The sequence below is a fragment of the Cyprinus carpio genome, chromosome B10, assembly GCF_018340385.1.
Source record: "Cyprinus carpio isolate SPL01 chromosome B10, ASM1834038v1, whole genome shotgun sequence".
NCBI classification, from domain to species: Eukaryota; Metazoa; Chordata; class Actinopteri; order Cypriniformes; family Cyprinidae; genus Cyprinus; species Cyprinus carpio.
In genome coordinates, this window is record NC_056606.1 from 18,876,397 (window position 1) to 18,901,513 (window position 25,117).

A 25,117-nucleotide genomic window follows, 5' to 3' on the forward strand; every position below is an offset into this window, starting at 1 on the left:
GGGAAGATTTGCATAACACCGCCCAAATGTTCATGCAAAGAAAGAAGGCGTAACTTTTATTCTTGCTGTTGCTGCTGCCGCCATGTTGTGGAGTCGCTGGTTTATTTTCATTGTGAAAGCACAATGAAAATAAATATTGGCGCATTTTGGATGTCATGAGAGCTACACATTCCAAAAAAGTTAGGACAGGTAGCAATAAGAGGCCGGAAAAGTTAAATGTACATTTAAGGAACAGCTGGAGGACCAATTTGCAACTTATTAGGACAATTGGCAACATGATTGGGTATAAAAAGAGTCTCTCTGAGTGGCAGTGTCTCTCAGAAGTCAAGATGGGCAGAGGATCACCAATTCCCCCAATGCTGCGGCAAAAATAGTGGAGCAATATCAGAAAGGAGTTTCTCAGAGAAAAAATTTCAAAGAGTTTGAATCAAAATTTGAAGTTCTTTTTGGAAAACTGGGACACCATGTCATCCGGACTAAAGAGGACAAGGACAACCCAAGTTGTTATCAGCGCTCAGTTCAGAAGCCTGCATCTCTGATGGTATGGGGTTGCATGAGTGCGTGTGGCATGGGCAGCTTACACATCTGGAAAGACACCATCAGTGCTGAAAGGTATATCCAAATTCTAGAACAACTTATGCTCCCATCCAGACGTCGTCTCTTTCAGGGAAGACCTTGCATTTTTCAACATGACAATACCAGACCACATACTGTATCAATTACAACATCATGGCTGCGTAGAAGAAGGATCCGGGGACTGAAATGGCCAGCCGGCAGTCCAGATCTTCCACCCATAGAAAACATCTGGCAAAAGAGGAAGATGCGACAAAGAAGACCTAAGACAATTGAGCATCTAGAAGCCTGCATTAGACAAGAATGGGACAACATTCCTATTCCTAAACTTAAGCAACTTGTCTCCTCAGTCCCCAGACGTTTGCAGACTGTTATAAAAAGAAGAGGGGATGCCACACAGTGGTAAACATGGCCTTGTCCCAACTTTTTGTGATGTGTTGATGCCATGAAGTTTAAAATCTACTTATTTTTCCCTTAAAAAGATACATTTTCTCAGTTTAAACATTTGATATGTCATCTATGTTGTATTCTGAATAAAATATTGAAATTTGAAACTTCCACCTCATTGCATTCTGTTTTTATTCACAATTTGTACAGTGTCTCAACTTTTTTGGAATTGGGTTTGTACTTAAATTATTTGGTTAACAAACGTGCCTGAAACTCCCTCTGATGCGAAATAAACCGTACATTGACTGGAGTGCTAAAAGAGAACCGATGATGGGATGTGCATGAGCAGAGCAGCTGGACTGAGTCTCGTCCTGCTGGGAGATGGCATCACAGTATGTTAAGGGGTGTAACATTTCCGTCACACGCTTGAGGCATTCGGCCCATCACAATGAACTGGATAGCTGGCCAATCAGAGCACACCTCGCTTTTTTAGAAACGTTGAGATTTGAAAAAAAATTGGGGCAAAATTGAGAAACAATAATGTATATTATATGTAAAAGAATGTGTTTTTTGAACCTTAAACAGCATAAACACATTGCATTACACCATATACACAAAATAATGTTCTTTTTAGCAATGTCATATGACCCCTTTAAGTATGATCTGCCCTGGACGCCGATTTGTGGAAACGTTAGACTACACAATAATCTACTTGAAAAATTATTTCAGAAGAGATCAGAATAAATCAAATATAACAATTTATTATTTGTCAGGTAAATTATATCATGCAATTACATAATGAAACAATTAATAGCCAATTTAGAAAGAATAATGCAAATGTGAACCACATTGTAGCCGCGTGGCAACCCTGCTCCTGTACACAGATTATATGGCTATATGGGGAATAGCCAAGTGTTCCATGCAGGAGGCAAACAAATTTAACATAGTCACACATGGAACAGTTATCCTAATTTAGCACAAGACACATGGTCTAAAATACATAGAATCTACAATCTTTTACCTAAGTATTTCAAAGAACACTTACAGCAAAGCAGTTGTCTGTTTGAAAGAATGAACTTAACTAGCCTACAGGTCCTTCTCAAAAAATTAGCATATTGTGATAAAAGTTCATTATTTTCCATAATGTAATGATAAAAATTAAACTTTCATATATTTTAGATTCATTGCACACCAACTGAAATATTGCAGGTCTTTTATTGTTTTAAAACTGATGATTTTGGCATACAGCTCATGAAAACCCAAAGTTCCTATCTCAAAAAATTAGCATATCATGAAAAGGTTCTCTAAACGAGCTATTAACCTAATCATCTGAATCAACTAATTAACTCTAAACACCTGCAAAAGATTCCTGAGGCTTTTAAAAACTCCCAGCCTGGTGTTTATTTGCTTCATTTCCAATTTGCATTTACTTGTACTTTTACTTTCAATACTTAAATATGTTTAATATTTAAAAAATACTTAAGTACAATAGATATCACATACTTTAAGACCTTTACTCAAGTATTATTCTAAACGGTGACTTCAACTTCTACTAAAGTAATTTTCTGGTAAGATATTTGTAATTTTACTTAAGTAGGGCTTTCAGGTACTTTATCCACCACTGCCAAATAGTGATGTTAAAATAAATAATTTAATGCAGGATCTAGAAAAAATCTGATCGTGATTAAATAGAAAATTGCAAAATAAAACTAAATAAATGAACGAAAACAAATTTTAAAGTTTGGGCTCTTAAACATTAGATCACTCACACCCAAAGCAGTTATTGTAAATAAGATGATCACAGATAATAGTTTTGATGTATTCTGCTTGACTGAAACCTGGTTTAAAGTAAATGACTATATTGGTCTAAATGAGTCTACTCCACCAAGCTACTGTTACTGTATAAGAATGAGCACTGTCAGACTGGTCATGGCGACAGTATGCAGCGATATTCTCAATGTTACTCAGAAAACAGGATACAGGTTTAACTCATTCAAAATACTTCTGCTTAATGTTACACTGTCAAACACAGTACGCAGAAAACAATCTCTCCTATCTCTTGCTCTGGGTACCATGTATACACCGCCAGGGCCTTATGCAGATTTCCTAAAAGTATTTGCAGATTTCTTCTCAGACCTCTTGGTTAAGGTTGATAAAGCGCTAATTGTTGGAGACTTTAAAATTCATGTTGATAATACAAATAATGCATTTGGATTTGCATTTACAGACTTAACATTTACATTGCTAAAAAGAACATTATTTTGTGTGTAATGAAATGTGTTTATGCGGTTTAAGGTTCAAAAAACACATTATTTTCCACATACTGTACATTATTGTTCTCCCCTATGCCCTGCCTTTCTGAAACGCGTCGATTTTTACAAAGCTCATCAGTCTGAAAAGCGAGATGTGCTCTGATTGGCCAGCTATCCAGTGCATTGTGATTGGCCGAATACCTCGAGCGTGTGATGAAAATGTTATGCCCCTTAACATACTGTGATGCTGTGTCCCGGAGTTCTAACAAATAATACTTCCTATCAGATTATGTTACCAACACTGTATTCATCCTACTGTAAGGGTAGGTTTAGGGTTGGGGTAGGTAAGCGGTTCTCAATTCAAGTCCTCAATTCCAGTCCCCGCTCTGCACATTTTGTATGTTTCTCTTATCACTTCAGACGTTTGTTCTATTCGAACATAAGTGCCCTGCAAAGTGGACAGGATATTCTGCCATGATTCCAGTTCGAAGTGAACGTATACAGGTATGTTGCATTCAAAGGGCATTGAAGTGTGCGAGACTTGAATTTAAATTGTATTTTTTTACAAAGGTATATGATGTCACAATTGTCCGTGTGTGAAGACGTTGCACATCGCATATCCATGAATGAATGTACTGAAGTGAGGTAAACTTCAACAGAATTGCCCTGCTCGGGGAGTAGGGAGCAATGAACACTGTGTAGAGACCATGTCAATGGGAACACAGTTCATGCATGGAGCTCACTTCTAACAAGCTGATTATCTGAATCAGGTCTGTTAACAGAGGGACATGCAAAATATGCAGAGCTGGGGGACGCGCGGACTGGTATTGAGAACCACTGGGGTAGGTGTACATGTTAATAAAGGATTTTGCTTCCGAATTATGCTACCATCTGTTTTAATGGGAGGCAGCGAAATCTGACAGGGTAGCACAAATCGTCAGAACACTGTCGCAAAGAGACAAAGCCAATAAAACCCATTACAAACGAGGCATTTGTTGTATCCAGTGGGGGCATAATTACAGATTATAATGACTTATACTGTCTTTTTATGCATTGCGTGGCATCACGCTGCGTAAACATAAAACCATGTCTGCATTTGTGATCAGAGAAATGACAAAAAACAAGCACTATTCTCTACACTGCTCAAAACTGCATTTGAATCGTCAGTGGCAAATCTTTTAAATTTGAAAACGTACTTACAGTCTGTGAGTCAGAACAGCTGGCTTTGTAGTCTTCTCTCCCAGGATCAGGAAACAGTCCTCCATAAAATGCACTGCACACATCTGAATATTTGGGTTGAACTGTTCTGGAACAGTGTTGTAAATACAATTTAACCACCGATTTCTAGTCATGTCCTCTTTTGGAAGGCCAAACAAAGTATTTTCACTTTCGCAATGAAACACACAGCCTCTTCACAACATGGCGGCTGCAGTGGCAGCAACAATAAAGTTACGACTTCTTTCTTTGCCAGTACATTTAGGTGGCATTATGCAAATCTTCCCACATCATGATGTAGATATGTGGGGGTGTGTACCAGTCTTAACTTTCATAAAGAATATCTCTTTGGGTTTGAGACTTTAGTCTTTGCAACTTTAGGGATCTTATCTATTCACAAACAGCTTGTAACACTGCAAAGAGAAAGGAAAACTTGAAATCGCATCATATGACCCCTTTAATCTAGATTTAAACTGACAGAGTGTGTCTGCCTCCCGAACAATGTTCGATAGATTATTCCAGAGTTTCGGCGCTAAATAGGAAAAGGATCTGCCATCCGCAATTGATTTTGATATTATTAAATTGCCAGAGTTTTATACTGGGGTGCTAAACAATTCACTGCTTTATAAGTAATTAGCAAGATTTTAAAATCTGTACAATGTTTAATAGGGAGCCAGTGCAGTGTTGACAGAACCGGGCTAATATGTTCATACTTCCTGGTTCTAGTAAGAACTCTAGCTGCTGCATTTTGGACCAACTGAAGTTTGTTTAATAAGCGTGCAGAACAACCACCCAGTAAAGCATTACAATAATCTAACCTTGAGGTAATGAACGCATTAATTAACGTTTCTTCTTTTGACTTTGAGAGCATAGGTCGTAATTTAGATATATTTTTGTGATGGAAAAATGCAGTTTTACAAATGCTAGAAATGTGGATTTCAAAGGAAAGATTGCTATCAAATAGCACACCTAGGTTCCTAATTGATGAAGAAGAATTGACAGAGCAGCCGTCAAGTGTTAGACAGTGTTCTAGTTCATTACATGCAGAGGTTTTAGGACCGATAATTAACACATCTGTTTTCTTTCAATATAACAGAAAGAAATTACTCGTCATCCAGTTTTTATATCGACTATGCATTCCATTAGTTTTTCAAATTGTTATGTTTTGCCGGGCCGCAAAGAAATAGAGCTGAGTATCATCAGCATGACAGTGAAAGCTAGCACCAAGTCTCCTGATGATATCTCCCATGGGTAACATGTAAAGTGTGAAAAGTAATGGCCCTAGTACAGAGCCTCAAAGTACTCCATACTGCACTTGTGATCGATATGATACCTCTTCATTCACTGCTACGAACAGATGGCGGTCAGATAGGTACGATTTGAAAAATGCTTATGCACTTCCACTAATGCCAACAGAGTTTTCTAGTTTTCCAATATTGTGGTCAATCGTTGTGGTCAATAGAATGTTGTGGTCGATATAGAACACAGTGCTAGTAGTCTTATGAGAACAGTCTCAGTACTATGATACTGTCTAAATCTTGCTTGGAAATCCTCACAGATACAATTTTTCTCTAAGAAGGAATATAATTGTGAGTATACTACCTTTTCCAGTATCTTTGACAGAAAAGGGAGATTCAAGATCGGTCTGTAATTAACTAATTCTTTGGGGTTAAGTTGTGGTTTTTTAATGAAATGTTTAATAACAGCCAGTTTGAAGGTTTTGGGGACATATCCTAATGACAATGCAGGGCTCAAAATTAACTTTTTTATTTGGTAGCACTGGTGCTCCCAACTTTAAAAAGTTAGGAGCACCAGCAAAAATTAATTAGCACCACAACTACAAAATATATATTGTGACGGGGTGAAGAAGCACACGACACGAGGATGCAGGTAAGTTCCCAGAAGGGTGGATTTTTATTGATAAAGTAACTGGGGAAATGACCAATGTGAGGGGGTCTCCCGCACGTGCTCCACCGTGGTTCGGTGCACCACCGGTTGCTGTTCCCAGGCCGCGGGGCTGCCGGCCGAAGAGGAGTTCAAACGGGGTGAAGCCAGTGAATGCTTGGGGGACCTCTCGGATACCGAAGAGTACATAGGGCAGCATCTTGTCCCAGTCCCGCTTGTCTTCGGCAGCCACCCGACATAACATCTGCTTCAGGGTCTGATTAAACTGTTCGACCAGTCCGTCGGTCTGGGGGTGGTACACACTGGTGTGGAGCTGTTGGACATTCAGGAGCTTGCATAGGTCAGCCATTATCCGGGACATAAATGGGGTGCCCTGGTCAGTCCATATCGCTCCCCAACCTCCTGGTGTTGGGCGGCCTCTGCCAGCTCGATGGCCTCCACCAGCTCGTCAATATTAGTCAGGTTCCACATGTCGGCTGCCTGACGAAGAGAGCGAGGAAGGGCTCGGAGGAGGCAGTCAACCACTACGCGCTCCGCTACCTGGTATGCGGTGGGACCCCCAGCCAGTAGCCAGTGTTGGGTAAGGCGAGAGAGGTTGGCAGCTTGAGCACAGGCCGGCTGCCGCGGGTCGAAGGTCCATTCATGGAAGATTTGTGCGGCGCTGATTGGCGATAGCCCAACCCAGCCTAGGATCTCCTTCCTCAGTTCCTCATAGGAAGCACTCCACTCGGGGGTGAGTGCAAAAAACACATGCTGTGTCTCTCCCGTAAAAAGTGGCGCCACAATCCATGCCCACTCATCCCTGGGCCACACCTCCCGGGCGGCAGGTAAGCTCCCCGAAGGGTGGATTTTTATTGATAAAGTGACTGGGGAAATGACCAATGTGAGGGGGTTTGGTGCTCATTGCTCAGCTTCTCTCTTTCTCTTATGTTTATAACAGTAATCTTGGGGGGTAGACTCGTTTAAAATAATGTAATCATCCAGTTTTAGCCAGGTTTCTGTCAAACAGAGTACATCTAGGTTATGATCAGTGATCATTTACAAAAAGTGCTTTCACAGAAAAGGACCTGATATTTAGTAAGCCAAGCTTTGTTGTTTCTCTGTATCATATACATTTTTTCCCTTAACAAGGGGTCATTTGATGTTGCTAAAAAGAACATTATTTTGTGTATTTGGTGTAATGAAATGTGTTTATGCGGTTTAAGGTTTAAAAACACATTATTTTCCACATACTGTACATTATTGTTTCTCCTCTGTGCCCCGCGTCGATTTTTACAAAGCTCATCGATCTGAAAAGTGAAGTGTGCTCTGATTGGCCAGCTATCCAGTGCTTTGTGATTGGCCGAATGGCTCAAGCGTGTGATGGAAATGTTACGCCCCTTAACTGGCCCAACAAGACAAAAACAATAAAACCTATTACAAACCAGCCATTTGTTGCATCCAGTGGGGACATAATTACATGTAATAATGACTTATACTGTGTTTTTATGCGTTGCATATACATAAAACAATGTCTGCATTTCTGATCGAAGAAGCGACAAACAACAAGCGTTACTCTACACCAGCGGTTCTCAATTCCAGTCCTTGCGCCCCCCAGATCTGCATATTTTGCATGTCTCTCTCTGTTAACAAACCTAATTCAGATAATCAGCTCGTTAGAAGTGAGCTCCATGCATGAACTGTCTTTCCATTGACATGGTCCCAACACAGTGTTCATTGCTCCCTACTCCCTGAGCAAGGGAAATCTGTTGAAGATTACCTCACTTCAGAACATTCATTCACAGATTTCCGCTGCACAACGTCTACACATGGGCAAGTGTGACATCATATACCTCTGTATATAAATACAATTTAAATTTATGTCTCGCACACTTCAATGCACTCTGAATGGAACATATACATTTGCTTCGAACTGGAATCATGGCGGAATATCCTGTGATGTCCACTTCGCAGGGCACTTACGTTTGATTAGAACAAACGTCTGAAGTCATAAGAGAAACATACAAAATGTGCAGGGCAGGGGGGCATGAGGACTGGAATTGAGAACCGCTACTCTACACTGCTTAGAACTCACGTTTGAATCATCAGTGGCAAATCCTTTACATATGTAAACGTACTTACAGACTGTGAGTCAGAAAAGCCGGCACTGTAGTCTTCTCTCCCAGGATCAGGAAACAGTCCTCCATAGTACAGCAAGAGCATTAAGAGAGCAAACGGCTCCTTTCGAGTCACACACCTATTGGTTAGCTTATTCAGGTGTGTTTGATTAGGGCTGAAGCTAAACTCTGTAGGAAAGTGGAGGTCCAGAGTAGGGCTGTGATGGTCACTGTGACAACCACGTCACTGTGGTGGTCTATTGCCACCAGGGGTAGTGCACATGACATCACACATCTGTAACAAGCATAATACAAAGCTTTGTATACAAGTGTAATAACAGTAACAGTTGTTTTATTTAGACTGTATGTTAATTCACAAATTACCTCAAATGCCATACATCATTTCATTTAGATCATGCTTTTTTATACTTGCCAAATACAAACGAGACAGCAGTAAATGGAAGATGCAAAAAAAGAAATGTGGAAACATATGCCACAACACAACAGGTTGAGTCTGTCTACAAGGCATTTGAACTTTGTGTCAGTACATCACAAATAGGACAAGGCATCAGTTTACTGTCTGGGATTTGTCATGTCATGTCGCACCACATCCAGTGTAGACTACATCACTGATTATAATGGGTTATAGCAGGGCTATTCAATTGGCGGCCAAAATATCTTAAATTGTGTTCCGAAGATGAACGAAGCTTTTACGGGTTTGGAACGACATGGGGGTAAGTGATTAATCACAAAATTTTAATTTTGGGGTGGAATATCCCTTTAATTAAAAATTTAGGAAAGTCAACAAAAATAATCAAAGGTAATCAGTTACATTACTTTAATAAAGTAATTGAAAAAGTTACGCTACTATTACATTTTAAATAGGGTAACTTGTAATCTGTGATCTATTACATTTTCAAAGTAACCTTCCCCAACAATGCTTATCAGGTTGTGGAATGTACTGTACATTTTAATTACAGTATACTTTCCATCCTCAAAGTAGTCCATGTGACATCAGAGGGTCAGTTAGAATTTGTTGAAGCATCGAAAATACATTTTGGTCCAAAAATAAAAAAAATTATGACTTTATTTAGCATTGTCTTCTCTTTCGGGTCTGTTGTGAGTGCGTTCAGTGGCGCTGCTGACGTATGATGCTGCCGACGTGTTATCTTTGTTATTGGGCGCACCAGAAAACACGTCAGTACGTCAACAGTCACAGCAGTCGCACTCACAACAGACAGTGTCTTGACTCCACTGTGTTGTTACCTTTTATTTTATTTTTAAATTCCATTGTATTGTGCACTACTGGGTCACCATACAAAAGAAACAGGGCAAATGCACACCAGACTGATGCAACAGCTACTGCTTTCAACTGCAGGGTCGGTGGTGCACTGTTTTTATTATTTAACTATTTAATACAGCAATTAATCTATTCACTAAATTATTTCAAAAGTCATATGCATAAGCTGCCAAAGCTGACTGGATAATTAGTAAAAGCAGTTTAATATCACCCTTGTTTATGTCTTTATTCACATCAATTTTCATGAAACAACAAATATGATATCAATTAAATTAAAAAGTTACATTAAGATATTTCATATTTTTCTTCTTAGGCTCCACTGCTCTTTTTTTCTTTTTTGCATAGCTCCATTCATTAAACACATTGTAGGTGAATTCAAAGTTTCATTGTTTCAGATTTTTAACCCTCTGAGGTTGTGTTATAAGCCATTTTAATCATTCACTTTGTGATGAACCACCATGATAAAATATGTGACCCTACATGACTCTAAATGACTCTTCTTTTTGTCATTGTGTTTTTGATATATAACACAGATGAAACATGACTGATGTAAATACTTAAGCATAATGTATCTTTAACTTAATGCAGTAGTTTGAGCATTCAATGCAATACGATTCATGAACATTTTGTCACTTAATTTCAGCATGATAAAAGAAATTTACTGTTCAATTCTGGTGATACCTGCATTAGAACATCAGAGTTTGAGACTTAAATAGCAAACATACTCTTCAAAACTGAACTAAATATTATTAAAGTACATGTAGTGTGAATTACAAATATAAATCAGATCTACCTTTGAGTGGCATCTTTACCAGTTTAATTATAACTAATGTTCTGTAAAAATATTGACCAGAGAGGATGCTGGCTGAAATATTTTTAGAGTTAAGATGTGTTTAACTGTCTTTCTAAACCAAGGGTAAAATAAAGCATAGATAAGAGGATTTAGGCCTGAGTTAGTGTACGTGACCCATGTCAAAATGTTTTTGGTCGTTGAAGAGATTACTGATATAGAACAGATGTAGTAAGGAATATAGCAAAGCAGATAAACAGCTACAATGATTCCTAATGTCAGAGCAGCTTTGCTCTCAGATTTCCTCCTCACTGAACCTTCTTTTAAACATGTACCTCCATTCATCAGTAAGTTAATAACTTTGACTTGGTGATGTACTACATAGAAAATCCTCAAGTATAAAGTTATGATCAGAATACAAGGAAAAATAAAAGCCACAAATAAATCGGTGACTCTCCAGACAAAACCTGCCATAACATCTTTTCTGTTTGAAGCATCCAAATTTCTGGTATTAATTACAAAGGCAGTGTTATAAGTTGAGGAGCAAAACCAGCCCAGACAGATGCTTATTAATGTTTTAGTCGTGGTTATTTTCTGTGGGTACAGTAATGGGTGACATACAGCCACAAAACGATCAAAAGCAATTAAACTTAAATTACTAAGAGATGCTGAGAAAAGCACTGTCAGAATTATCAAATAGAGTGCACAGAAAGTGCCTTCAAAGTACCAACAGATCTGAATTAGCCTGGTGGCCTCTATGGGCATCACAAATCCAATAAGCATGTCAGCCACAGCCAGAGAAAGAATGATCAGGTTGGTCGGAGTGTGAAGCTTCTTGAAGTGAGAGATGGAGATGATCACCAGCAGGTTCAGAAACACAGTCCAGGCTGACAGCAATAATACAAACATATAGATGATATTATGTTCAAAACTGGAGCGTTTACCCTTTATACATGATGAGGCAATGGTAGGAAAGCAGTATGGTGTCTCATGATTCTCTGTCTCATTAGCCATCAGTGAGTCTCCTCTTGTTAGGAGTTTGTTCTGCTCTCCTTACTGTGCTTTCATTTATACTGTGTCTGGATCAACCCATCTACCGCCCACTCTGATGTAACTGAAAAAAAAAAAAAAAAAAAACAAGCCAGTCGATTAGTCTGGGTCTGGAGACGTCAAGCATCGGCATCTTCATCTGTCTTTATTTTGGTTAGGTCCAGATTCCTCTGCAGTTGTTGTATGTTGTAAAAAATGCTAAATATTCATTTACGCCATGCAACAGGCAGAAACAGTATATAATGTATGCTATTATCCGTCAAAATGCAGATTCGTCACGCGAAAACTTACGCAAATGAGATTGGGGAAGCCATTAGTAAGTTTGATTTTATTTATTAATTTATTTACAAAATAACTATTTAAAATATATTTAAAATACATTATGTGCATATTTACTTTTGAGTTGAAAACATTATTATCAAATATTTAATAAAATCTTTCAGTCGTTATGGGGGTCCCTCTGGCTTCCCGCAAGCTCCGCTTATGCTGGTTGCCATGCCAACCTCACATGCTTGCTGCTCTATGTAATCATATCAAAACCTCTTAAATGGTACACAGAGTGTGTATTTGTACATTTACTACAGAAATGATGAAATGTATTTAAATGTTTGACTTACCAAATCAGTTGGCTTGGTCCACTAGTTTATCAGTGAATTATTCAAATGTTAATGCAGCCTCCCTACTGTTTAGCCTTGACATTCATAATCATTATTTCTGCAGTGCGCTGTGGCAAGCTTAATTATAATGATTTAAATGGTTTATTAATAAACGTTCAATTAGTCAACTACTGCTTAAAATGAACGACTACTAGTCGACCAGAAAAAATCCTTAGTCGAAGGCAGCCCTACTTTTTTCCCTTATCAAAAGTGCGGTGTTGATTGCTGTCTTTTCAAAACTGCGGGGGTCAAGACTAGAGGTCGACCGATATATCGGTCGGCGGATATATCGGGCCGATATTTGTCATTTTTTAATATATCGGCATCGGCCGATATCCGTGTTTAGTAGCACCGATTTAAATTCAGGCACGTCGGCGGGCAGCCTCGTGTTATTGGTGCGGTGGAAAGCGCTGCTGCCGCATGTGAAGGACCCCAAGCCAAAACTTTTGGAAGATTCAACAACAGTCCTGGGAGATAAAGGTAGTCAGAGAATTTCACTCTGTGAATGAGGTGGAGTAGGTGGCAGTTCTCACAAACACTGCAGCGTAATTGAGGGCTACGTTACTCTGCCCCGCTCACAGACAGCACCGTGCTCGGAGAGACAGCTGTCCTGGAGCACCACAGAACGGTGAATGACATTTGTTCGGAACCATGGTTTGATGCAGACAATAGCCAGGTTTCCATCCAACTCATTTGCATTTAGGGATGTCAATATTTGATCATTTCCATGATCGATCGTCATTTAAATTAACAATCAATGAATAAGCGTAATGCTGCAAAAAACCGTCTGCAGCGGTATTATGTGCAAAAGCCACTCGGAAAAAAGCTTTCTCACCCGAATTAAAGGGGTTTTAGTCTGAATAAAATGCTAGTAGCAGGACTGTAAAATTAATATGTGATTATGATCATTTGATAAAATGAAGAGAGCGCGCTGTACATTTGAGATCATTTTACTTTGTTGACTGTTTCCCGTCAAGGTGACCGCCGAATGCACCTCTTTAAATGGTTTCTTGGTGCTCGTTGTTGTATTTTAAAACGCAATTGCAATGTTTTCAAATGACACTATAGTATTAAAAATAAAATGATCCCAAACGTAACTGGCGCATGTGGCTGTGCTGCGCAGTCAGTGAACCGCTTTTTTCACATTAAACATTTTATGCGAGTATTAATGACCAGTACTTTATTTGATCATGTTCTGCAAAATGTTCGATTTTGAATTTTTGCATTCCGGTAGGCCTATTTGTTTTAAAAAATCCTGCATTTACAGTGCATTAGATTGTGACAGTGTGTGTGTGCGTGCAGACGAGGACGAGCGCGCGCGGGTTTGGCTAGATGTATTTGGAGGTTGTTGCTCACATCTCGTTCTGTACATATCCAAATGTTTCCATATTCGCAATGTATCTGAATGTTAAACTATAATATTTTTAATTTTTTTAATGTAAACTAGACGGAAAAGATGATCCTCTTCACATGAGCAAAAACGTCCTTGGGATAACAGCAGAGTGGACCGGTATACTACGGTCTTTTTAAACTGTCCAGTGTAACCTTTTATATGTTTGGTTGACTGTACTTTATTTTAATAATGAACAGACTGCGATTTAAGTTTGAAATTAGAATGCACTTCAGATGTTCTGTGTCATTTATACCAAACACAAATGTTGCTGGTTGCTAGTGTGTTTGCAGCACTATTATTTATTTTTATATATATTATTTTTTATATTTTTCAGTTTAATTGATTTTTTATTTATAAAATTGTATTTCTTTTATTTAAATGTATATTTAAGTTTACATTTATGTTCCAACAAACTTGAAAAATTCTGCTTGATAAATGCTCTAAAATAAATATTACCTGTTTTATATATTTAATACTTGGTCAGTTTATTGATTTGTTTGGTTAACTTTAGATATTTTTTTTTTATTTGTAATACCGTGCAGTGCACAAAATTAAGGATTCGAGAGATGGTTCAAGTCAGTGCTCAATAAATGATGATAAGTTTAGAAATGTTGTGCATCCACTTATTATTAGTGTGACATTTTAGCATGCAAATGAGGGGGAAAACTTCAAGATATCGGCCCTAAAAATCGGCAGCACATATCGGCCATCGGCTGACCCTAACCTCTAAACATCGGCATCGGCTATAGAAAAACCCATATCGGTCGATCTCTAGTCAAGACCCCCTGTCCCCTGTGTCAATGGCACCCCTGTTACTGATAATCAATATTACTGAAAATATTGTGTTACAAGAAATCTGTCTGTTATATCTAAATATGGCACAACTGTTTATTATTATTGTTATCATTATTAGTATATACATCACAAATGTACGCTAACATTACAGTTACTTTTTTTCCTCTTATTTATTCTTTCTCTTGCTATCATACAGTATATTGAAAGGCTGTGGAAAATGTTTACATTCTGTGTTTATTCATATATCTGTCTTTGTTTTTTTGTTTGTTTTTTAAGACTAGGAAACTACAGCAGGCTCCATAATGTTGCTATCACTGACTAGCGATATGCGCATAAAATACTCTGCCCTGAATGGTGGTGTGAGACTGATTTATATACTGTGTGTTATTGGTAGCAGCTGTGTGTAATTGGTTTCAGGTGAGCTTGTGATTCGTGCAATGGAGTATGGGAAATGGAGTCCAGGGTAATGTGTAACAGTCTGTGTGGTGTGAAAGTCCATGTGGAGAGCGGGTGACCTCTGTTGGTGAGTGAACGGAAGTCCATGGACAGGATTTGTGACAGTGTCACTGTATAAATTAAATATAGATTAATCTTTGTCAAAGTTGTATTTTGTTGTTCGATTAACTGACAGACATCAGCAGGTATTTATGCTGCTGTCCCTTTGAATGCACGGATTCAATATAATGGTACACATTGGGAAGTCGTGGCCTAGTGGTTAGAGAGTTTGACTCCTAACCCTAAGGTTGTGGGTTTGAGTCTCGGGAAGGCAATACCATGACTAAGGTGCACTTGAGCAAGGCACTGAACCCCCAACTGCTCCCTGGGTGCCGCAGCATAAATGGCTGCCCACTGCTCTGTGTGTGTGTGCACTTTGGATGGGTTAAATGCAAAGCACAAATTCTGAGTATGGATCACCATACTTTGCTGTATGTCATGTCACTTTCACTTTTTTCACTTTCATTTGATTTCTTTCTTTGTTTACAAAAATAATTGCCTAAACTGGTATTCTGAGATAATTTACTAAGAGCAAGTAAAACTAGTGAGGTGCAGCCTCAGTCCAATGCTACAAGTCAATCAATTAACAGTACAGTTTCTGTGTGAGGGTGGGGCCTGAATCATGACTTACATTTTTCAGATATCCTTTTTTTTTTTTTTTTTTTTTTTTTTTTGCAAGAAGGAACACAATTAAGCTGACACGTATTTTTTCCCTAATATTTTAGACATGGACTGAAGATTTGAAATGGTCTGTAACTTTCCATTGTGTTTTTTAATGACAGGCTAAAAAACTGCTTGCTTGGAGGGTCTAAGGATGTGACCTACAGAGGAAAATGATACTTGAAAACGAGCCACACTGGAACACGTTAAATCGGTTCACAAATTGAACATTTCATATGCCAATTTCACTGATTGGATAGCAGCTGTTCCCAAGTCAACAACTCACTGATTCAGATGATCCAGTCAGAGCGAGTCTCCAGCTAAAGTGAATTCAGAAGTCTGACTCAAAATGAGCCAAGAGCATAAGATCCTTGGAGTTTGAGTGCGTGCGAAACGTTGCTAATGCCGAATTTTAGGATTTATTATTGTAAATGAAAATCAAACTTAGGTCACGACTGTCAGTTGTTTGGAAACTAAATCTGCAGTAAAAGGGTGTGCTGTTTAAAGCCACTTAACATGGACATGTCCACATTTGTGTATCATCATCTCAACTGGAAAGGTTTTAGGTAAACATGAAGCATAACATTAAAATAATGCAAATTAATGCCCATGCATCTTCCCTGCTGTCAAAGCAGTTTCAAATGAGTTTCAAGCTAGTATGTTTGCATAGTGCTCTTCTTAAGAATTTTATTTTGACTTATGTGACGTCTGTCTTTTTTTGTAGTATATTTGTTTTTGTTTTTTTGTGGTTTTTTTTTTGTTAATTTTTTTGATTTTGTTTTTCTTTTTTAATTTTTGTTTGTGTATGTTTTTTAATTCTTTTTTTCATTATTTCTCAGGTATTTTGAACAGTAATTCCATATTTCAATATATATATATATATATATATATATATATATATATATATATATATATATATATATATATATATTACAAAATAAACATTTACCAATCAGTACTTTTTACTTTTAATAAGAATCAAATACTTCTGTACTGGAAACAAAAGCAAAGTTGATAAGGAATATTTAATGCTTTTACTGGAGTAATATTTTTTTCGGGTATCTGTACTTTTACTCAAGTATTTGATTTGTATACTTCATCCACCTCTGTAAAGAAGAAAATAATTATAATTTAGTGTAAAATACAATGGGCTCTGCAAATGGCAGTGTGGGTGGGCCTCTATCAAGGAAGTCTCATGGGTTAATCTGACTTGTACAATTACATGTCTTTGTTTAGTTTGTTTACTATTACAGATGTCAGAAGACCAATTATAATTTTGATTTATGTTCTTCATTTATTATTGCTCCAGAGACGATCCTCCACTAAACCACTCATTAAAGGTGTGAAATACTGTAAACATGTACACACACACACACATACGCACACATGCGTGTACACATAGAATGAGGAAATTTTCGTCATCTAATGTACTGGTACTGTGTACCATAACTATACTGTACGTATAAGTATAAAACCCCTGTAGATGATTCATTCAGCTCTCTCTCTCTCCATTGTTAGGAAGCAGAGATTCTGATTGGTATGTTGATGAATCTCAGACATATCCGGACGGGATTAGATATCTCGGAGGATATCTCAGTTAGCTGAGAAACAGTAATTTTCTGTACAAATGTAAAAATTTGTTAGTTATCTGTGTTTAGCTGTGTGAGCTTTGTGTTTGCGAGTCCCAAAGAACTGGTTCGTAAGAGTCACTTGTTAATGACACCAACTACGCTAGGCGTGCTGCGTGCGCATGCAACCATCATGCACAGTTCACTGAAAGATGGGTTTACTCTGTCATCGCCACTGCTGAAAAGTAGCACATGAAACACTGCTTACATTTACATTTCATTCTGTGATAATTCTGGGGTAATTCCAGGTAGAAAGAAAGACATGATGGGTTCACGTGCCACTTGAACTGAAGCGATTGTTCATGCTACATTAAAGAGCACCAAAACAGTTTATTGTTTGAACGTTGTAATGAATTCAGCAACATTTTAGAGTTGATACGTTTTTATTAAAAGGTAACAGAGCACAAAGCTTATTGTGATTACTGGACAGAAAGTGTGCTACAAATAATATGAAGCTCATGCATTAACAGAACATGGCATATAGACTAAAGATCTTGACAAGGAGCCATAGTATTGATTATAAACAAAAATTGTTAACAATATTGCCAATATCCACAAAGCTGACAGCTTTATCTGTTGTAGTTTGTTCAAGTTGTGCATGAAATAGACACTGCTTTTCTGCACTTTTAGTTGTCACGTTGCCACCATTTTCGATCTCTCTCATGCAGCACAACTGGTGCTGCTTTAAGCAGGTGTGCCATCAATGCTGGTGTTCAGCAGAGATGGGGACTCTTTTTCCTCTAAATCTTTGATGCACATCATCTCAAGTCACAATCTCAACATAAAAGATGTAATCACAAAACAATCAAGAAAAAATGGCATTACATGCAAATTTTTAAATCATAACAAAATTATATAGTTGCCAGTGGCAATCTCGTCAAAAACTTCATGCAAATTAATATTTTTGCTTCCAAATTCGACAGTTTTATTCACAGTCTGGAGCCCTGAGTAGCCAAGAATCACTGACGTCAGTCAGCTAAAATAAAGCTGAGGCTGGAGGCGGGAGTTTAAATGCAGCTAGAGTTAACAATAAAGTGGCAGAATGATAAATAAATGAAAGTGAATTTAAAAGATCACTGTAGCAAGGTACTTGTCAAGTCATGGGTGTACTGTGGCTTGCCTAAACTAACGCAGTGCTTGATATAAATTGGGTCTTCTTTGCTGTACACATGAGAAGCACTATTTGTGTGATGGGCAGAGCTGCAGTGTTCCACATCACTTAAGATGTTGCATGATGGTTGGAAGGCAGCTGTTTAGGTAGGCTGTTAAACACACAGTAAACAGTGTATGCATAATTAAGGCAAGTTGATATTCTAATTATATATTTTTTCCCCCAACATTATTACCAATTCCAGGCAATACCAGTCTTAATAACTACCCTAAATTTTGTCATTAATTTTTAAGTGATATATAACTTATAAATGAGAATGTTAAAGGGATAGTTCACCCAAAAATAAAAATGATGTCATTAATGACTCACCCTCATATCGTTCCTGAATGTGTGTGGGGCTGTGCAATTAATCACATTCGATTGTCATGCGCATCCTGTCAGTAAAACCGGTTTCTGTTCCTCCATTGAGAATGTATGTACGGTATACTGTCCTGTCCAGAAAGGTAATAAAAAACATCTTCAAAGTAGTCCATGTGACATCAGAGGGTCCGTTAGAATTTTTTGAAGCATCGAAAATACATTTTGGTCCAAAAATATCAAAAACTACGACTTTATTCAGGATTGACTTCTCTCCCGGGTCTGTTATGAGCGCGTTCACAACACACCAGTGTAGTGATATCCGGTTCGCGAACGAATCGCTTGATGTAACCGGATCTTCTTGAACCAGTTCACCAAATCGAACTGAATCGTTTGAAATGGTTCGCGTCAACAATAAGCATTAATCCACAAATGACTTAAGCTGTTAACTTTTTTTAACATGGCTGACACACCCTCTGAGTTCAAATAAACCAATATCCCGGAGTAATTCATTTACTCAAACAATATACTGACTGAACTGCTGACTGAGCCAGATAACGAACGAAACATTGACTCGTTCTCGAGTCAAGAACCGTTTCTGTCGGACGCGTCCGGTTCGAGAACCGAGGAGCTGATGATACTGCGCATGCGTGATTCAGCGTGAAGCAGACTGACACACAGCGCGTCTGAACCGAGCTGGTTCTTTTGGTGATTGATTCTGAACTGATTCTGTGCTAATGTTATGTATAAACCGAAGGCTTGAATCAAGGGCAATCATCGCCAATGAAGTCATTACGTCGAGCGCAAAAGAACTGGTGAACCGTTTTCGGCAACCGGTTTATTGAATCAAACTGTCCGAAAGAACCGGTTCGCGGAAAAAGAACAGAACTTCCCATCACAACCGGTGATCAGAAAACCGATGCAACCGGTTCTTGACTCGAGAACGATTCAACCCGGAACTAGTTGTGTGGTTTTTTTAGGGGTTGGGTGAGTATACTGTTTGAGTAAATGAATTACTCCGGGATATTGGTTTATTTGAACTCAGAGGGAGTGTCAGCCATGTTAAAGAAGTTAACAGCTTAAGTCATTTGTGGATTAATGCTTATTGTTGATGCGAACCGTTTCAAACGATTCAGTTCGATTTGGTGAACTGGTTCAAGAAGATCCGGTTACATTGAGTGATTCGTTCGCAAACCGGATATCCCTAAACATCTCGGTTACGTATGTAACCACGGTTCCATGAATAGGGAACGAGATGCTGCGGTGACGTCACCGTATGGGAACACCTCTCGGTGTGACGAATGTCTGAAGCCCTATACCATCTCGCCAATCCTATTGGCCAAATAGCGCTTGGCACCGCCTTACGCATGCGTACGCATTGTATACCCGGGTGCCGCGCGCTATTTCGCTCAGATTTCATGAACTGAAGAGAAGAATGCTATCAGGTATGGAACGGCCGGGACCGCAGCATCTCGTTCCCTATTCAGGGAACCGTGGTTACCGAGATGTTCCCTTTCATAGGTCACTTCGATGCTGCGGTGACGTCACCGTATGGGAACCCTATACCATAACACCTGACGTACCTGATAGCTGGGATCCAAGGAAGCATCTGCTCAAGCGGAGAGAACCCGGGAGCCAGGAGCCGTCCTTACATCCAGACTGTAAAACTTGATAAAAGTGTTCTGTGAGGACCATCCTGCCGCAGCACAGATATCAGTCATAGAAGATCCACTGAGGACAACCTGAGAGGAAGCACACTGCTCTAGTGGAATGAGCTCTAACTCCTAGAGGCATAGCCGCGGCCTCATAGGGTAAAGATATTGCCTCCACCAATCAATGGGACATGCGTCGGCTTCGTGACAGCATGGCCTCTATTCTTGTGTCCAAAACAGACAAACAGCTGGTCGGACTCACGCCATGCTTCATCACATTTTATTACAAATACAAAATTCCGTACGCATCATTGCATTTTATATGAGATGGTGGGTTAGACATTGCTTACCATATGTATAAAACAGCACTGTTGCATATTTATCTATAAAGAAATGTTAGGTCTCTGAAATGTTAGGTAAACTTCCGTCTTAGTTCCGGAAGTTACCAGCTACGCTCTTCCAAGTGTTTGCTTTTTAACGTACCTCGAATTTGTACAGAACTGGGAAAAACTGCATTTTTGTATTATGCACCCTGGGCATGGAATAATTTGCAAAAAGATTTAAAACTTTATAAATTTGTGTCAATTGATGAATTTAAAGGCATCATAAAGAGATTTGTAATTGAGGCTTGTGATTGTTTTTGTTGAGAGGATATTATGTTTAAAATTTGTTTTAATGTGTATTTGTTGTATTTTAAAATGTGTCTTACTATATAGCTGCTACCTTTGCCAGGTCTCTCTTGTAAAAGAGATTTTAATCTCAATGAGACTTCATGGTTAAATAAAGGTAAATAAATTAGACTGTGTATCCATCATATCAAAAGTTGGGGAAAGAATATTATTATATAATTATTCAGCATCAGAGTGGGTGGTAGATGGGTTGGTCAATCTGATCCAGACACTGTATAAATGAAAGCACAGTAAAGGAGAGCAGAACAAACTCCTAACAGGAGGAGAGTCACTCATGGCTAATGAGACAGAGAATCATGAGACTCTATATTGCTTTCCTGCCATCAACTCATCGTGCATCAAGGGAAAACGCTCCAGTTTTGAACATAATATCATCTATATGTTTGTATTATTGCTGTCAGCCTGGACTGTGTTTCTGAACCTGCTGGTGATCATCTCTATCTCTCACTTCAAGAAGCTTCACACTCCAACCAACCTGATCATTCTCTCTCTAGCTGTGTCCGACATGCTTGTTGGAATTTTTGTGATACCCATAGAGGGAATCAAGCAAATTGAGACATGTTGGTACTTCGGAGACACTTACTGCGGACTGTTTGTGATCATCGTTAGGTTGCTCCTTATTACATCTCTTAGTAATTTGGTATTAATTGCTGTGGATCGTTATCTGGCTGTTTGTCATCCTTTACTGTACCCACAGAAAATGACTACAACTAAAACTTTAATAAGCATCTGTCTCTGCTGGTTTTGCTGTTCAATGTACATTATTTGGTTTGTAATAAGTAACAGATATTTTAATATGTCAGACATAATACTGTGTTATGGCCAGTGTATTGTTTTGATGACACCTGTTTGGAGATTAATTGATTTAATAGTGTCTTTTTTATTTCCTTGTACTGTGATCATCACTGCATATTTGAGGATATTTTATGTTGTGCAGAGGCAAGTCAGGGTTATTAACTCTCAAATGAATGGTGTAAAATGTGTAATGGACATTTCAGTGAGGAGGAAAACTGAGAGCAAAGCTGCTCTGACATTAGGAATCATTGTGACAGCTTATCTGCTTTGCTGGATTCCATTCTTCATCTGTTCTCAAACAAAAACAGTTTCCTCCACTACACTGACATTTCTAACATGGACCATCTATGTAAACTCAGGTCTGAATCCTATTGTCTATGCTTTATTTTACCACTGGTTTAAAATATCGGTTAAAAACATTCTAACTCTTAGAATTTTTCAGCCAGCATCCTCTCTGATGGACATTTTTACTGATTGTCATTAATGATTTTCAGTGGGGATTTATTTGTTTTATTTTATGTTCTTACCTAGACACCCTCTGAGATCAATCCAAAAATTACAGCATGGAAATGTATTCACATGCTCAGATATAGGAATTACATATAAAATAATCAATAATAACTAAATATTAAAGGGAAGTTAAAACAAACTTTTGAAAATGGACTTCATTTACTGTTCAAAACCTGTATGTAATTTTTGAACATTAAGTCACGGTCTCGGTCACCTTTCACTTACTGTACATTGTATGGGGAAAAAAATGAAATGATCAAGAAATAAAGCTTTTTTTCTCTCAAATTCTCAAAATCATGTGCACTCAAACTTCTACAACTAATACAGAACACAGCAGCATGTCTAGTCTTCATTGAGCCCACGTCACACCTCTGTAATGGCTACCAGTTACAGCTCACATCAAGTTTAAGACAATGATGCTTGAATACAGAATGGGCATCAACTCCGCACCTTCCTACTTCACCTTAATCTTACCAGTCTACTTTCCATCCAGAAAGGTCAGAGAGGTCAGATTTCAAACATTTTCGTTCACTGTCCACTGCTGGTGGCATGATCTTCCCAACCCCATCCCCAACAGCCAAATCCCTGACTATATTCAAAAAAAAGCTTAAAACTAATCTTTCCCATGAGCACTTAACTGCATCCTGCTGAACGTTGTCAAACTTTGTATTACTAGCACTTCTTATGTTTATGTAGTACCCCTGGAAAGAAGAAAATGATTATAATTTAATGTAAAATACAATGGGCTCTGCAAATGGCAGTGTGGGTGGGCCTCTATCAAGGTAGTCTCATGGGTTGATCTGACATGTACAATTACATGTCTTTGTTCAGTTTGTTTACTATTACAGATGTCAGAAAACATCAATTATGTGCCAACTTTGAAGACCAATTATAATTTTGATTTATGTTTTTCATGTATTGTTGCTCCAGAGACGATTCTCCACTACACTCATTAAAGGTGTGAAATACTGTAGAAATGCACACACGCACACACACACACACACACACACACACACATGGAGTGATGCAATAGCTCCTCCATGATCATAATAAATGCTGACATAAACAGGTGGTTACAAAAAGGCCACAGACAGTGTTGTCAAACTACAAACATTAAAATTTTCTTCACTCCATAAGCATTACAAGCCTGTCAGGATTCATGTGCAGTGAATCTCAAACCACCAATAAATGATGCCAGTTGATAATCAGTCACTGTGTTTTCCATCAGGATTATTATGGGATCAGTATGTTTATTTAAATGTAAAACATCTTCAAAATATTTCACATTATTTTTTTTCCTGTTACTGCTCTAAGGTATCCGATATCCAGTGTTTTCACATACTGTTTAAAAATTGAGACAAAAGAGTTGTACATTAGTTTGAATTGTTCCCCACACCTTCCTCCACCAAAGGTCAGGAATAATCAGTAAAAATGTCCATAAGAGAGGACATTTTTGTTCTAGTTTTTCTAAAGCCATATGATCTTTTTCTTTTTCTTTTTCTTGCTCATGCTTGTCCATATTATGGCGTGAATAAAGACCACCTTTAAAATAAAAAAATGCATACACTCATGCAAAGTCATGGCTATTGTAAGGTGCATCAGTGGCGGTGAATACAATACCTGTAAATAAAATTAGATATGTATCAACTGACGAACTGCTGATTGATAGTAGTTGATATTTGTCCGAAACTTATACAGTACATGTTAATGAAGATTAGCTGATCATGAAAGTAAAAGTACAAGTAAATGCAAAATGGAAAAGGAGAAAACAAATTAATTAAATAAAAAAGTTACAAATGGTGGCAGTGGCAGTAAGTCAGTGTTAATGAGTGAGTCATTAATATTCAACTGATTAATTTAAACAGTTGATTCATTCAGGAACAAAGCATTTGACTGTGTTATTGAGTGAGTCAATGAATCAAAAAAATGATTCATTCAGTAAGTAAACACCATCCATTGCTCAGAGATGCAAAATAGTGCTGACATCTTTGTTTGGAACTATTTTCATTGGCAAAAATTTAGCAAAAACAGGCAATGTTGTGTCTAAAATGTAATTCACTAAATGTTAACTTTATTAAACTTGTATAAAATGATTATTACATTTGTAATCATGCTGATATCTGGAGAAAAATACGGCACTCTTTGTGTGATATACAGGTCCTTCTCAAAAAATTAGCATATTGTGATAAAAGTTCATTATTTTCCATAATGTAATGATAAAATTAAACTTTCATATATTTTAGATTCATTGCACACCAACTGAAATATTTCAGGTCTTTTATTGTTTTAATACTGATGATTTTGGCATACAGCTCATGAAAATCTCAAAAAATTTGCATATCATGAAAAGGTTCTCTAAACGAGCTATTAACCTAATCATCTGAATCAACTAATTAACTCTAAACACCTGCAAAAGATTCCTGAGGCTTTTAAAAACTCCCAGCCTGGTTCATTACTCAAAACCGCAATCATGGGTAAGACTGCCGACCTGACTGCTGTCCAGAAGGCCATCATTGACACCCTCAAGCGAGAGGGTAAGACACAGAAAGAAATTTCTGAACGAATAGGCTGTTCCCAGAGTGCTGTATCAAGGCACCTCAGTGGGAAGTCTTTGGGAAGGAAAAAGTGTGGCAAAAAAACGCTGCACAACGAGAAGAGGTGACCGGACCCTGAGGAAGATTGTGGAGAAGGACCGATTCCAGACCTTGGGGGACCTGCGGAAGCAGTGGACTGAGCCTGGAGTAGAAACATCCAGAGCCACCGTGCACAGGCGTGTGCTTTTGAACCAGAAACAGCGGCAGAAGCGCC

At 38.2% G+C, this 25,117-nt stretch overlaps 1 protein-coding gene and 1 pseudogene across 1 annotated transcript; one reads left to right on the top strand and one right to left on the bottom strand.

The window, feature by feature from the left end:
- Positions 1–10,260: 10,260 nt before the first annotated feature.
- On the bottom strand, positions 10,261–11,525 carry LOC109108716 (annotated as a pseudogene).
- A 9,702-nt stretch (positions 11,526–21,227) lies between these two features.
- On the top strand, positions 21,228–23,486 carry LOC122138624 (trace amine-associated receptor 13c-like; the record flags this gene model as incomplete). Its single annotated transcript, XM_042732034.1, has 1 exon — positions 21,228–23,486. A coding segment is annotated over one exon (1,056 nt), but the record flags the coding sequence as incomplete, so codon positions are not given.
- Positions 23,487–25,117: the final 1,631 nt, after the last annotated feature.